Source organism: Salvelinus alpinus, chromosome 4 (assembly GCF_045679555.1).
Source record: "Salvelinus alpinus chromosome 4, SLU_Salpinus.1, whole genome shotgun sequence".
In the NCBI taxonomy this organism is placed as follows: Eukaryota; Metazoa; Chordata; class Actinopteri; order Salmoniformes; family Salmonidae; genus Salvelinus; species Salvelinus alpinus.
This window is the reverse complement of record NC_092089.1, coordinates 14089378-14101608: the sequence shown is the minus strand read 5'-3', so window position 1 is coordinate 14101608 and position 12231 is coordinate 14089378. Positions and strand designations below refer to the sequence as shown.

General features: G+C 49.5%; 1 protein-coding gene across 2 annotated transcripts in view; it reads right to left on the bottom strand.

Annotated features, from left to right (window-relative positions):
* Window positions 1–12231, bottom strand: part of slc6a3 (solute carrier family 6 member 3) — a 37352-nt gene that overhangs the window by 12787 nt on the left and 12334 nt on the right. For both annotated transcript variants that reach the window (XM_071395665.1, XM_071395666.1), the window contains 2 exons: window positions 12071–12205; window positions 2788–2891 (listed from right to left, as the gene is read on the bottom strand). In XM_071395665.1, the coding sequence (XP_071251766.1) occupies window positions 2788–2891; window positions 12071–12205 (239 nt within the window). The remainder of the gene's footprint in view (window positions 1–2787; window positions 2892–12070; window positions 12206–12231) is intronic.

Below are 12231 nucleotides of genomic sequence, written 5' to 3'. Positions count from 1 at the left end.
ACAGACTGGTGTTAAAGACATGACCAGTAGGTATTACTGTCCTCTATGGAACAGACTGGTGTCAAAGACATGGCCAGTAGGTATTACTGTCCTCTATGGAACAGACTGGTGTTAAAGACATGGCCAGTAGGTATTACTGTCCTCTATGGAACAGACTGGTGTTAAAGACATGGCCAGTAGGTGTTACTGTCCTCTATGGAACAGACTGGTGTTAAAGACATGGCCAGTAGGTATTACTGTCCTCTATGGAACAGACTGGTGTTAAAGACATGGCCAGTAGGTATTACTGTCCTCTATGGAACAGACTGGTGTTAAAGACATGGCCAGTAGGTATTACTGTCCTCTATGGAACAGACTGGTGTTAAAGACATGGCCAGTAGTTATTACTGTCCTCTATGGAACAGACTGGTGTTAAAGACATGACCAGTAGGTATTACTGTCCTCTATGGAACAGACTGGTGTTAAAGACATGGCCAGTAGGTATTACTGTCCTCTATGGAACAGACTGGTGTTAAAGACATGGCCAGTAGGTATTACTGTCCTCTATGGAACAGACTGGTGTTAAAGACATGGCCAGTAGGTAATACTGTCCTCTATGGAACAGACTGGTGTCAAAGACATGGCCAGTAGGTAATACTGTCCTCTATGGAACAGACTGGTGTCAAAGACATGGCCAGTAGGTAATACTGTCCTCTATGGAACAGACTGGTGTCAAAGACATGGCCAGTAGGTAATACTGTCCTCTATGGAACAGACTGGTGTTAAAGACATGGCCAGTAGGTATTACTGTCCTCTATGGAACAGACTGGTGTTAAAGACATGGCCAGTAGGTATTACTGTCCTCTATGGAACAGACTGGTGTTAAAGACATGGCCAGTAGGTATTACTGTCCTCTATGGAACAGACTGGTGTTAAAGACATGGCCAGTAGGTATTACTGTCCTCTATGGAACAGACTGGTGTTAAAGACATGGCCAGTAGGTATTACTGTCCTCTATGGAACAGACTGGTGTTAAAGACATGGCCAGTAGGTAATACTGTCCTCTATGGAACAGACTGGTGTTAAAGACATGGCCAGTAGGTATTACTGTCCTCTATGGAACAGACTGGTGTTAAAGACATGGCCAGTAGGTATTACTGTCCTCTATGGAACAGACTGGTGTTAAAGACATGGCCAGTAGGTATTACTGTCCTCTATGGAACAGACTGGTGTTAAAGACATGGCCAGTAGGTATTACTGTCCTCTATGGAACAGACTGGTGTTAAAGACATGGCCAGTAGGTATTACTGTCCTCTATGGAACAGACTGGTGTTAAAGACATGGCCAGTAGGTATTACTGTCCTCTATGGAACAGACTGGTGTTAAAGACATGGCCAGTAGGTATTACTGTCCTCTATGGAACAGACTGGTGTTAAAGACATGGCCAGTAGGTATTACTGTCCTCTATGGAACAGACTGGTGTTAAAGACATGGCCAGTAGGTATTACTGTCCTCTATGGAACAGACTGGTGTTAAAGACATGGCCAGTAGGTATTACTGTCCTCTATGGAACAGACTGGTGTTAAAGACATGGCCAGTAGGTAATACTGTCCTCTATGGAACAGACTGGTGTTAAAGACATGGCCAGTAGGTATTACTGTCCTCTATGGAACAGACTGGTGTTAAAGACATGGCCAGTAGGTATTACTGTCCTCTATGGAACAGACTGGTGTTAAAGACATGGCCAGTAGGTAATACTGTCCTCTATGGAACAGACTGGTGTTAAAGACATGGCCAGTAGGTATTACTGTCCTCTATGGAACAGACTGGTGTTAAAGACATGGCCAGTAGGTATTACTGTCCTCTATGGAACAGACTGGTGTTAAAGACATGGCCAGTAGGTATTACTGTCCTCTATGGAACAGACTGGTGTTAAAGACATGGCCAGTAGGTATTACTGTCCTCTATGGAACAGACTGGTGTTAAAGACATGGCCAGTAGGTATTACTGTCCTCTATGGAACAGACTGGTGTTAAAGACATGGCCAGTAGGTATTACTGTCCTCTATGGAACAGACTGGTGTTAAAGACATGGCCAGTAGGTAATACTGTCCTCTATGGAACAGACTGGTGTTAAAGACATGGCCAGTAGGTATTACTGTCCTCTATGGAACAGACTGGTGTTAAAGACATGGCCAGTAGGTATTACTGTCCTCTATGGAACAGACTGGTGTTAAAGACATGGCCAGTAGGTATTACTGTCCTCTATGGAACAGACTGGTGTTAAAGACATGGCCAGTAGGTATTACTGTCCTCTATGGAACAGACTGGTGTTAAAGACATGGCCAGTAGGTATTACTGTCCTCTATGGAACAGACTGGTGTTAAAGACATGGCCAGTAGGTATTACTGTCCTCTATGGAACAGACTGGTGTTAAAGACATGGCCAGTAGGTATTACTGTCCTCTATGGAACAGACTGGTGTTAAAGACATGGCCAGTAGGTATTACTGTCCTCTATGGAACAGACTGGTGTTAAAGACATGGCCAGTAGGTATTACTGTCCTCTATGGAACAGACTGGTGTTAAAGACATGGCCAGTAGGTAAGGGGCTTCAAAGGTATTGTAATTCACCAGCTCAGCAGCAGTTAGTCCCCTCTGTTAGCCTCTCTAATAGAGACTATCAACACTGAGGACAGCATACCAAATAGCACCCTATTCCCTACATAGTGCACTACTTTCAACCAGAGCCCTATGTGTCCTAGTCTAAAAGTAGTGAACTATGTAGTGAATAGGGTGCTTCTAGCTTACCTGTAGCAGTTGTTGCTGAATTTGTTATAGCTGGAGAACGCGATCAGCACGCCGAACCCGACTCCCAAAGAGAAGCAGATCTGAGTTGCAGCGTCTATCCAGACCTACACAACAAACGGCCGGGGGGGGACGACAAAAGACACAGTGGGGGGGGACACAGAGGACAAAAGACACAGTGGGGGGAGAAAAAAGGGCTGTTATTAGAGATAATTGCAGGAAACTCATTCAACGGAAAGATGAAAGACACTTGTGAATACGAGGTAATTTAGTAAATTGTTGCTGCATGCATGTGTCTAATCTAATTCTCAAATTGCTGCTTTGAGTCCTTAGCGGTTGTGGGTTGCTACTGGAGGGAGGGGGGGGGGGGGGACCAGCTGGGGATTCTTACAGCACCTCTTATTAAGGCAAATGATTCATATATACATTTCATCAGTCGGGATTTCATGGACGCTGAAATATTAAATTTGTTTATATCGAACCGTATATTTTCCTGCACTGAAAGACAACCTGTGGCATTAAAGTACAGCAATAAACATCAGCATAACTCTCTCTCTCTCTCACACACACACACACACACACACACACACACACACACACACACACACACACACACACACACACACACACACACACACACACACACACACAAACACACACACACACACACACACTGTATATATATATACATACAACTGACTAGGTATCCCCCCTTTCCCTAAACAGAAGGGTACATCAGCTGTTGGAGGGTGTCCCCATGAGAGACAAGGACTGGACCAGGGCTGTAGTACTAGTGTGTCTGTGAGAGACAAGGACTGGACCGGAGCTGTCTGTGAGAGACGAGGACTGGACCGGCGCTGTCTGTGAGAGACGAGGACTGGACCAGCGCTGTCTGTGAGAGACAAGGACTGGACCAGCGCTGTCTGTGAGAGACAAGGACTGGACCAGCGCTGTCTGTGAGAGACGAGGACTGGACCAGCGCTGTCTGTGAGAGACGAGGACTGGACCAGCGCTGTCTGTGAGAGACAAGGACTGGACCAGCGCTGTCTGTGAGAGACGAGGACTGGACCAGCGCTGTCTGTGAGAGACGAGGACTGGACCAGCGCTGTCTGTGAGAGACGAGGACTGGACGGGCGCTGTAATACTAGTGTGTCTGTGAGAGACAAGGACTGGACCAGCGCTGTCTGTGAGAGACAAGGACTGGACCAGCGCTGTCTGTGAGAGACGAGGACTGGACCAGCGCTGTCTGTGAGAGACAAGGACTGGACCAGCGCTGTCTGTGAGAGACGAGGACTGGACCAGCGCTGTCTGTGAGAGACGAGGACTGGACCAGCGCTGTCTGTGAGAGACGAGGACTGGACGGGCGCTGTAATACTAGTGTGTCTGTGAGAGACAAGGACTGGACCAGCGCTGTCTGTGAGAGACGAGGACTGGACGGAAGCTGTAATACTAGTGTGTCTGTGAGAGACAAGGACTGGACCAGTGCTGTCTGTGAGAGACAAGGACTGAACCAGCGCTGTCTGTGAGAGACAAGGACTGGACCAGCGCTGTCTGTGAGAGACAAGGACTGGACCAGCGCTGTCTGTGAGAGACGAGGACTGGACCAGCGCTGTCTGTGAGAGACGAGGACTGGACCAGCGCTGTCTGTGAGAGACGAGGACTGGACCAGCGCTGTCTGTGAGAGACGAGGACTGGACCAGCGCTGTCTGTGAGAGACAAGGACTGGACCAGCACTGTCTGTGAGAGACGAGGACTGGACCAGCGCTGTCTGTGAGAGACGAGGACTGGACCAGCGCTGTCTGTGAGAGACGAGGACTGGACCAGCGCTGTCTGTGAGAGACGAGGACTGGACCAGCCCTGTCTGTGAGAGACAAGGACTGGACCAGCGCTGTCTGTGAGAGACAAGGACTGGACCAGCGCTGTCTGTGAGAGACGAGGACCTGACCAGCGCTGTCTGTGAGAGACGAGGACTGGACCAGCGCTGTCTGTGAGAGACGAGGACTGGACCAGCGCTGTCTGTGAGAGACAAGGACTGGACCAGCACTGTCTGTGAGAGACGAGGACTGGACCAGCGCTGTCTGTGAGAGACGAGGACTGGACCAGCGCTGTCTGTGAGAGACGAGGACTGGACCAGCGCTGTCTGTGAGAGACGAGGACTGGACCAGCCCTGTCTGTGAGAGACAAGGACTGGACCAGCGCTGTCTGTGAGAGACAAGGACTGGACCAGCGCTGTCTGTGAGAGACGAGGACTGGACCAGCGCTGTCTGTGAGAGACGAGGACTGGACCAGCGCTGTCTGTGAGAGACAAGGACTGGACCAGCGCTGTCTGTGAGAGACGAGGACTGGACCAGCGCTGTCTGTGAGAGACGAGGACTGGACCAGCGCTGTCTGTGAGAGACGAGGACTGGACCAGCGCTGTCTGTGAGAGACGAGGACTGGACCAGCGCTGTCTGTGAGAGACGAGGACTGGACGGGCGCTGTAATACTAGTGTGTCTGTGAGAGACAAGGACTGGACCAGCGCTGTCTTCGAGAGACAAGGACTGAACCAGCGCTGTCTGTGAGAGACAAGGACTGGACCAGCGCTGTCTGTGAGAGACAAGGACTGGACCAGCGCTGTCTGTGAGAGACGAGGACTGGACCAGCGCTGTCTGTGAGAGACGAGGACTGGACCAGCGCTGTCTGTGAGAGACGAGGACTGGACCAGCGCTGTCTGTGAGAGACGAGGACTGGACCAGCGCTGTCTGTGAGAGACGAGGACTGGACGGGCGCTGTAATACTAGTGTGTCTGTGAGAGACAAGGACTGGACCAGCGCTGTCTGTGAGAGACGAGGACTGGACGGGCGCTGTAATACTAGTGTGTCTGTGAGAGACAAGGACTGGACCAGTGCTGTCTGTGAGAGACAAGGACTGGACCAGTGCTGTCTGTGAGAGACGAGGACTGGACCAGCGCTGTCTTTGAGAGACGAGGACTGGACTGGCTCTGTCTGTGAGAGACAAGGACTGGACCGGCGCTGTAATACTAGTGTCTGTGAGAGACAAGGACTGGACCAGGGCTGTAGTACTAGTGTCTTTGAGAGACAAGGACTGGACCAGGGCTGTAATACTAGTGTCTGTGAGAGACAAGGACTGGACCAGGGCTGTAGTACTAGTGTGTCTGTGAGAGACAAGGACTGGACCGGCGCTGTAATACTAGTGTCTGTGAGAGACAAGGACCGGACCAGGGCTGTAGTACTAGTGTCTGTGAGAGACAAGGACTGGACCAGGGCTGTAGTACTAGTGTCTGTGAGAGACAAGGACTGGACCAGGGCTGTAATACTAGTGTCTGTGAGAGACAAGGACTGGACCAGGGCTGTAGTACTAGTGTGTCTGTGAGAGACAAGGACTGGACCAGGGCTGTAGTACTAGTGTCTGTGAGAGACAAGGACTGGACCAGGGCTGTAATACTAGTGTCTGTGAGAGACAAGGACCGGACCAGGGCTGTAGTACTAGTGTCTGTGAGAGACAAGGACTGGACCAGGGCTGTAATACTAGTGTCTGTGAGAGACAAGGACTGGACCAGGGCTGTAGTACTAGTGTGTCTGTGAGAGACAAGGACTGGACCAGGGCTGTAATACTAGTGTCTGTGAGAGACAAGGACTGGACCAGGGCTGTAGTACTAGTGTCTGTGAGAAACAAGGACTGGACCAGGGCTGTAGTACTAGTGTCTGTGAGAAACAAGGACCGGACTAGGGCTGTAATACTAGTGTCTGTGAGAGACAAGGACTGGACCAGGGCTGTAGTACTAGTGTCTGTGAGAGACAAGGACTGGACCAGGGCTGTAGTACTAGTGTCTGTGAGAGACAAGGACTGGACCAGGGCTGTAATACTAGTGTCTGTGAGAGACAAGGACTGGACCAGGGCTGTAGTACTAGTGTCTGTGAGAGACAAGGACTGGACCAGGGCTGTAGTACTAGTGTGTCTGTGAGAGACAAGGACTGGACCAGGGCTGTAGTACTAGTGTCTGTGAGAGACAAGGACTGGACCAGGGCTGTAATACTAGTGTCTGTGAGAGACAAGGACCGGACCAGGGCTGTAATACTAGTGTCTGTGAGAGACAAGGACTGGACCAGGGCTGTAATACTAGTGTCTGTGAGAGACAAGGACTGGACCAGGGCTGTAGTACTAGTGTGTCTGTGAGAGACAAGGACCGGACCAGGGCTGTAATACTAGTGTCTGTGAGAGACAAGGACTGGACCAGGGCTGTAGTACTAGTGTCTGTGAGAGACAAGGACCGGACCAGGGCTGTAATACTAGTGTGTCTGTGAGAGACAAGGACTGGACCAGGGCTGTAATACTAGTGTCTGTGAGAGACAAGGACTGGACCAGGGCTGTAATACTAGTGTCTGTGAGAGACAAGGACTGGACCAGGGCTGTAGTACTAGTGTGTCTGTGAGAGACAAGGACTGGACCAGGGCTGTAATACTAGTGTGTCTGTGAGAGACAAGGACTGGACCAGGGCTGTAGTACTAGTGTGTCTGTGAGAGACAAGGACTGGACCAGGGCTGTAGTACTAGTGTCTGTGAGAGACAAGGACCGGACCAGGGCTGTAATACTAGTGTCTGTGAGAGACAAGGACTGGACCAGGGCTGTAATACTAGTGTCTGTGAGAGACAAGGACTGGACCAGGGCTGTAATACTAGTGTCTGTGAGAGACAAGGACTGGACCAGGGCTGTAGTACTAGTGTGTCTGTGAGAGACAAGGACTGGACCAGGGCTGTAATACTAGTGTCTGTGAGAGACAAGGACTGGACCAGGGCTGTAATACTAGTGTCTGTGAGAGACAAGGACCGGACCAGGGCTGTAATACTAATGTCTGTGAGAGACAAGGACTGGACCAGGGCTGTAGTACTAGTGTCTGTGAGAGACAAGGACTGGACCAGGGCTGTAATACTAGTGTCTGTGAGAGACAAGGACTGGACCAGGGCTGTAGTACTAGTGTCTGTGAGAGACAAGGACCGGACCAGGGCTGTAATACTAGTGTCTGTGAGAGACAAGGACCGGACCAGGGCTGTAATACTAGTGTCTGTGAGAGATAAGGACTGGACCAGGGCTGTAATACTAGTGTCTGTGAGAGACAAGGACTGGACCAGGGCTGTAGTACTAGTGTCTGTGAGAGACAAGGACCGGACCAGGGCTGTAATACTAGTGTCTGTGAGAGACAAGGACTGGACCAGGGCTGTAATCCTAGTGTCTGTGAGAGACAAGGACCGGACCAGGGCTGTAATACTAGTGTCTGTGAGAGACAAGGACCGGACCAGGGCTGTAATACTAGTGTCTGTGAGAGACAAGGACTAGACCAGGGCTGTAATACTAGTGTGTCTGTGAGCGACAAGGACTGGACCAGGGCTGTAATACTAGTGTCTGTGAGAGACAAGGACTGGACCAGGGCTGTAGTACTAGTGTCTGTGAGAGACAAGGACCGGACCAGGGCTGTAATACTAGTGTCTGTGAGAGACAAGGACCGGACCAGGGCTGTAGTACTAGTGTGTCTGTGAGAGACAAGGACTGGACCAGGGCTGTAATACTAGTGTCTGTGAGAGACAAGGACTGGACCAGGGCTGTAATACTAGTGTGTCTGTGAGAGACAAGGACCGGACCAGGGCTGTAGTACTAGTGTGTCTGTGAGAGACAAGGACTGGACCAGGGCTGTAGTACTAGTGTCTGTGAGAGACAAGGACTGGACCAGGGCTGTAATACTAGTGTCTGTGAGAGACAAGGACTGGACCAGGGCTGTAATACTAGTGTCTGTGAGAGACAAGGACTGGACCAGGGCTGTAGTACTAGTGTCTGTGAGAGACAAGGACTGGACCAGGGCTGTAATACTAGTGTCTGTGAGAGACAAGGACTGGACCAGGGCTGTAGTACTAGTGTCTGTGAGAGACAAGGACTGGACCAGGGCTGTAATACTAGTGTCTGTGAGAGACAAGGACTGGACCAGGGCTGTAGTACTAGTGTGTCTGTGAGAGACAAGGACCGGACCAGGGCTGTAGTACTAGTGTGTCTGTGAGAGACAAGGACTGGACCAGGGCTGTAGTACTAGTGTGTCTGTGAGAGACAAGGACTGGACCAGGGCTGTAGTACTAGTGTCTGTGAGAGACAAGGACTGGACCAGGGCTGTAATACTAGTGTCTGTGAGAGACAAGGACCGGACCAGGGCTGTAGTACTAGTGTCTGTGAGAGACAAGGACCGGACCAGGGCTGTAGTACTAGTGTCTGTGAGAGACAAGGACTGGACCAGGGCTGTAGTACTAGTGTCTGTGAGAGACAAGGACTGGACCAGGGCTGTAATACTAGTGTCTGTGAGAGACAAGGACTGGACCAGGGCTGTAGTACTAGTGTCTGTGAGAGACAAGGACTGGACCAGGGCTGTAGTACTAGTGTGTCTGTGAGAGACAAGGACTGGACCAGGGCTGTAATACTAGTGTCTGTGAGAGACAAGGACTGGACCAGGGCTGTAGTACTAGTGTCTGTGAGAGACAAGGACTGGACCAGGGCTGTAATACTAGTGTGTCTGTGAGAGACAAGGACTGGACCAGGGCTGTAATACTAGTGTGTCTGTGAGAGACAAGGACTGGACCAGGGCTGTAATACTAGTGTCTGTGAGAGACAAGGACTGGACCAGGGCATTAGTACTAGTGTCTGTGAGAGACAAGGACTGGACCAGGGCTGTAGTACTAGTGTGTCTGTGAGAGACAAGGACTGGACCAGAGCTGTAGTACTAGTGTGTCTGTGAGAGACAAGGACTGGACCAGGGCTGTAGTACTAGTGTCTGTGAGAGACAAGGACTGGACCAGGGCTGTAGTACTAGTGTGTCTGTGAGAGACAAGGACTGGACCAGGGCTGTAGTACTAGTGTCTGTGAGAGACAAGGACTGGACCAGGGCTGTAATACTAGTGAAACTCAATAAGGAAACAGACTTTTATCACCTCTGAATACTCCCTCTCTCTCACTCGCGCTCTTTCTCTCTTTCTCACTCTCTCTCACTTGCGCTCTCTCTCTCTCTCTCTCTCTCTCTCTCTCTCTCTCTCTCTCTCTCTCTCTCTCTCTCTCTCTCTCTCTCTCTCTCTCTCTCTCTCTCTCTCTCTCTCTCTCTCTCTCTCTCTCTCTCTGTCTCTCTCTCTGTCTCTCTCTCTGTCTCTCTCTCTCTCTCTCTCTCTCTCTGTCTCTCTCTGTCTCTCTCTGTCTCTCTCTCTCTCTCTCTGTCAATTCAATTCAATTCAATTCAAGGGGCTTTATTGGCATGGGAAACATGTGTTAACATTGCCAAAGCAAGTGAGGTAGGTAATATACAAAAGTCAAATAAACAATAAAAATGAACAGTAAACATTACACATACAGAAGTTTCAAAACAATAAAGACATTACAAATGTCATATTATATATATGCAGTGTTGTAACAATGTACAAATGGTTAAAGCACACAAGTTAAAATAAATAAACATAAATATGGGTTGTATTTACAGTGGTGTTTGTTCTTCACTGGTTGCCCTTTTCTTGTGACAACAGGTCACAAATCTTGCTGCTGTGATGGCACACTGTGGAATTTCACCCAGTAGATATGGGAGTTTATCAAAATTGGATTTGTTTTCGAATTCTTTGTGGATCTGTGTAATCTGAGGGAAATATGTCTCTCTAATATGGTCATACATTGGGCAGGAGGTTAGGAAGTGCAGCTCAGTTTCCACCTCATTTTGTGGGCAGTGTGCACATAGCCTGTCTTCTCTTGAGAGCCATGTCTGCCTACGGCGGCCTTTCTCAATAGCAAGGCTATGCTCACTGAGTCTGTACATAGTCAAAGCTTTCCTTAAGTTTGGGTCAGTCACAGTGGTCAGGTATTCTGCCACTGTGTACTCTCTGTTTAGGGCCAAATAACATTCTAGTTTGCTCTGTTTTTTTGTTAATTCTTTCCAATGTGTCAAGTAATTATCTTTTTGTTTTCTCATGATTTGGTTGGGTCTAATTGTGCTGTTGTCCTGGGGCTCTGTGGGGTGTGTTTGTGTTTGTGAACAGAGCCCTAGGACCAGCTTGCTTAGGGGACTCTTCTCCAGGTTCATCTCTCTGTAGGTGATGGCTTTGTTATGGAAGGTTTGGGAATCGCTTCCTTTTAGGTGGTTGTAGAATTTAACGGCTCTTTTCTGGATTTTGATAATTAGTGGGTATCGGCCTAATTCTGCTCTGCATGCATTATTTGGTGTTCTACGTTGTACACGGAGGATATTTTTGCAGAATTCTGCATGCAGAGTCTCAATTTGGTGTTTGTCCCATTTTGTGAAATCTTGGTTGGTGAGCGGACCCCAGACCTCACAACCATAAAGGGCAATGGGCTCTATGACTGATTCAAGTATTTTTAGCCAGATCCTAATTGGTATGTTGAAATTTATGTTCCTTTTGATGGCATAGAAGGCCCTTCTTGCCTTGTCTCTCAGATCGTTCACAGCTTTGTGGAAGTTACCTGTGGTGCTGATGTTTAGGCCGAGGTATGTATAGTTTTTTGTGTGCTCTAGGGCAACGGTGTCTAGATGGAATTTGTGGTCCTGGTGACTGGACCTGTCTCTCTCTCTCTCTCTCTCTCTCTGTCTGTCTGTCTCTCTCTCTCTCTCTCTCTCTCTCTCTCTCTCTCTCTCTCTCTCTCTCTCTCTCTCTCACTCCCTCTCACTGTCTCTCACTTGTGCTCTCACTCCCTCTCTCTCACTCACTCTCACTCTTTCTCTCTCTCTCTCACTCTCTCACACATGTTCTCTCTCTCTCACTCTCTCACTCGTGTTCTCTCTCTCTCTCTCTCTCTCTCTCTCTCTCTCTCTCTCTCTCTCTCTCTTTCTAGCTCTCTCTCTCTCACTCTCTCTCACTCTCTCTCACTCGCGCTCTTTCTCTCACTCTCAATCACTCTCTCTCACTTGCGCTCTCTCTCTCACTCTCTCTCTCTCTCACTCTTTCTCTCTCTCTCTCACTCTCTCTCTCTCTCTCGCTCACTCTCTCTCACTCTCTCTCACTCGTGCTCTTTCTCTCTCTCACTCGCGCTCTTTCTCTCTCTCTCTCTCTCTCTCTCTCTCTCTCTCTCTCTCTCTCTCTCTCTCTCTCTCTCTCTCTCTCTCTCTCTCTCTCTCTCTCTCTTCTCTCTTCTCTCTCTCTCTCTTTTTCTCCCTCTCTCTCTCTCTCTCTCAGTCTCCCAATCTTTCTCTTTCTCTTCCTCTCACTCCTTCCTGTCCCCCCTATCTCTCTATCTCTCCCCCCTCTCCCCCAGTCTTACCTGAGGCTCACAGAGTCGTAGGAAGTCGACGCTGAGGTAGGCCTTAATGCCGTCCATGGCTCCAGGGAGGGTGACACCGCGCAGCAGCAGGACAGTCAGGACCACGTAAGGCATGGTGGCTGTGATCCACACCACCTGCACAGGAACACATGGACTCAACA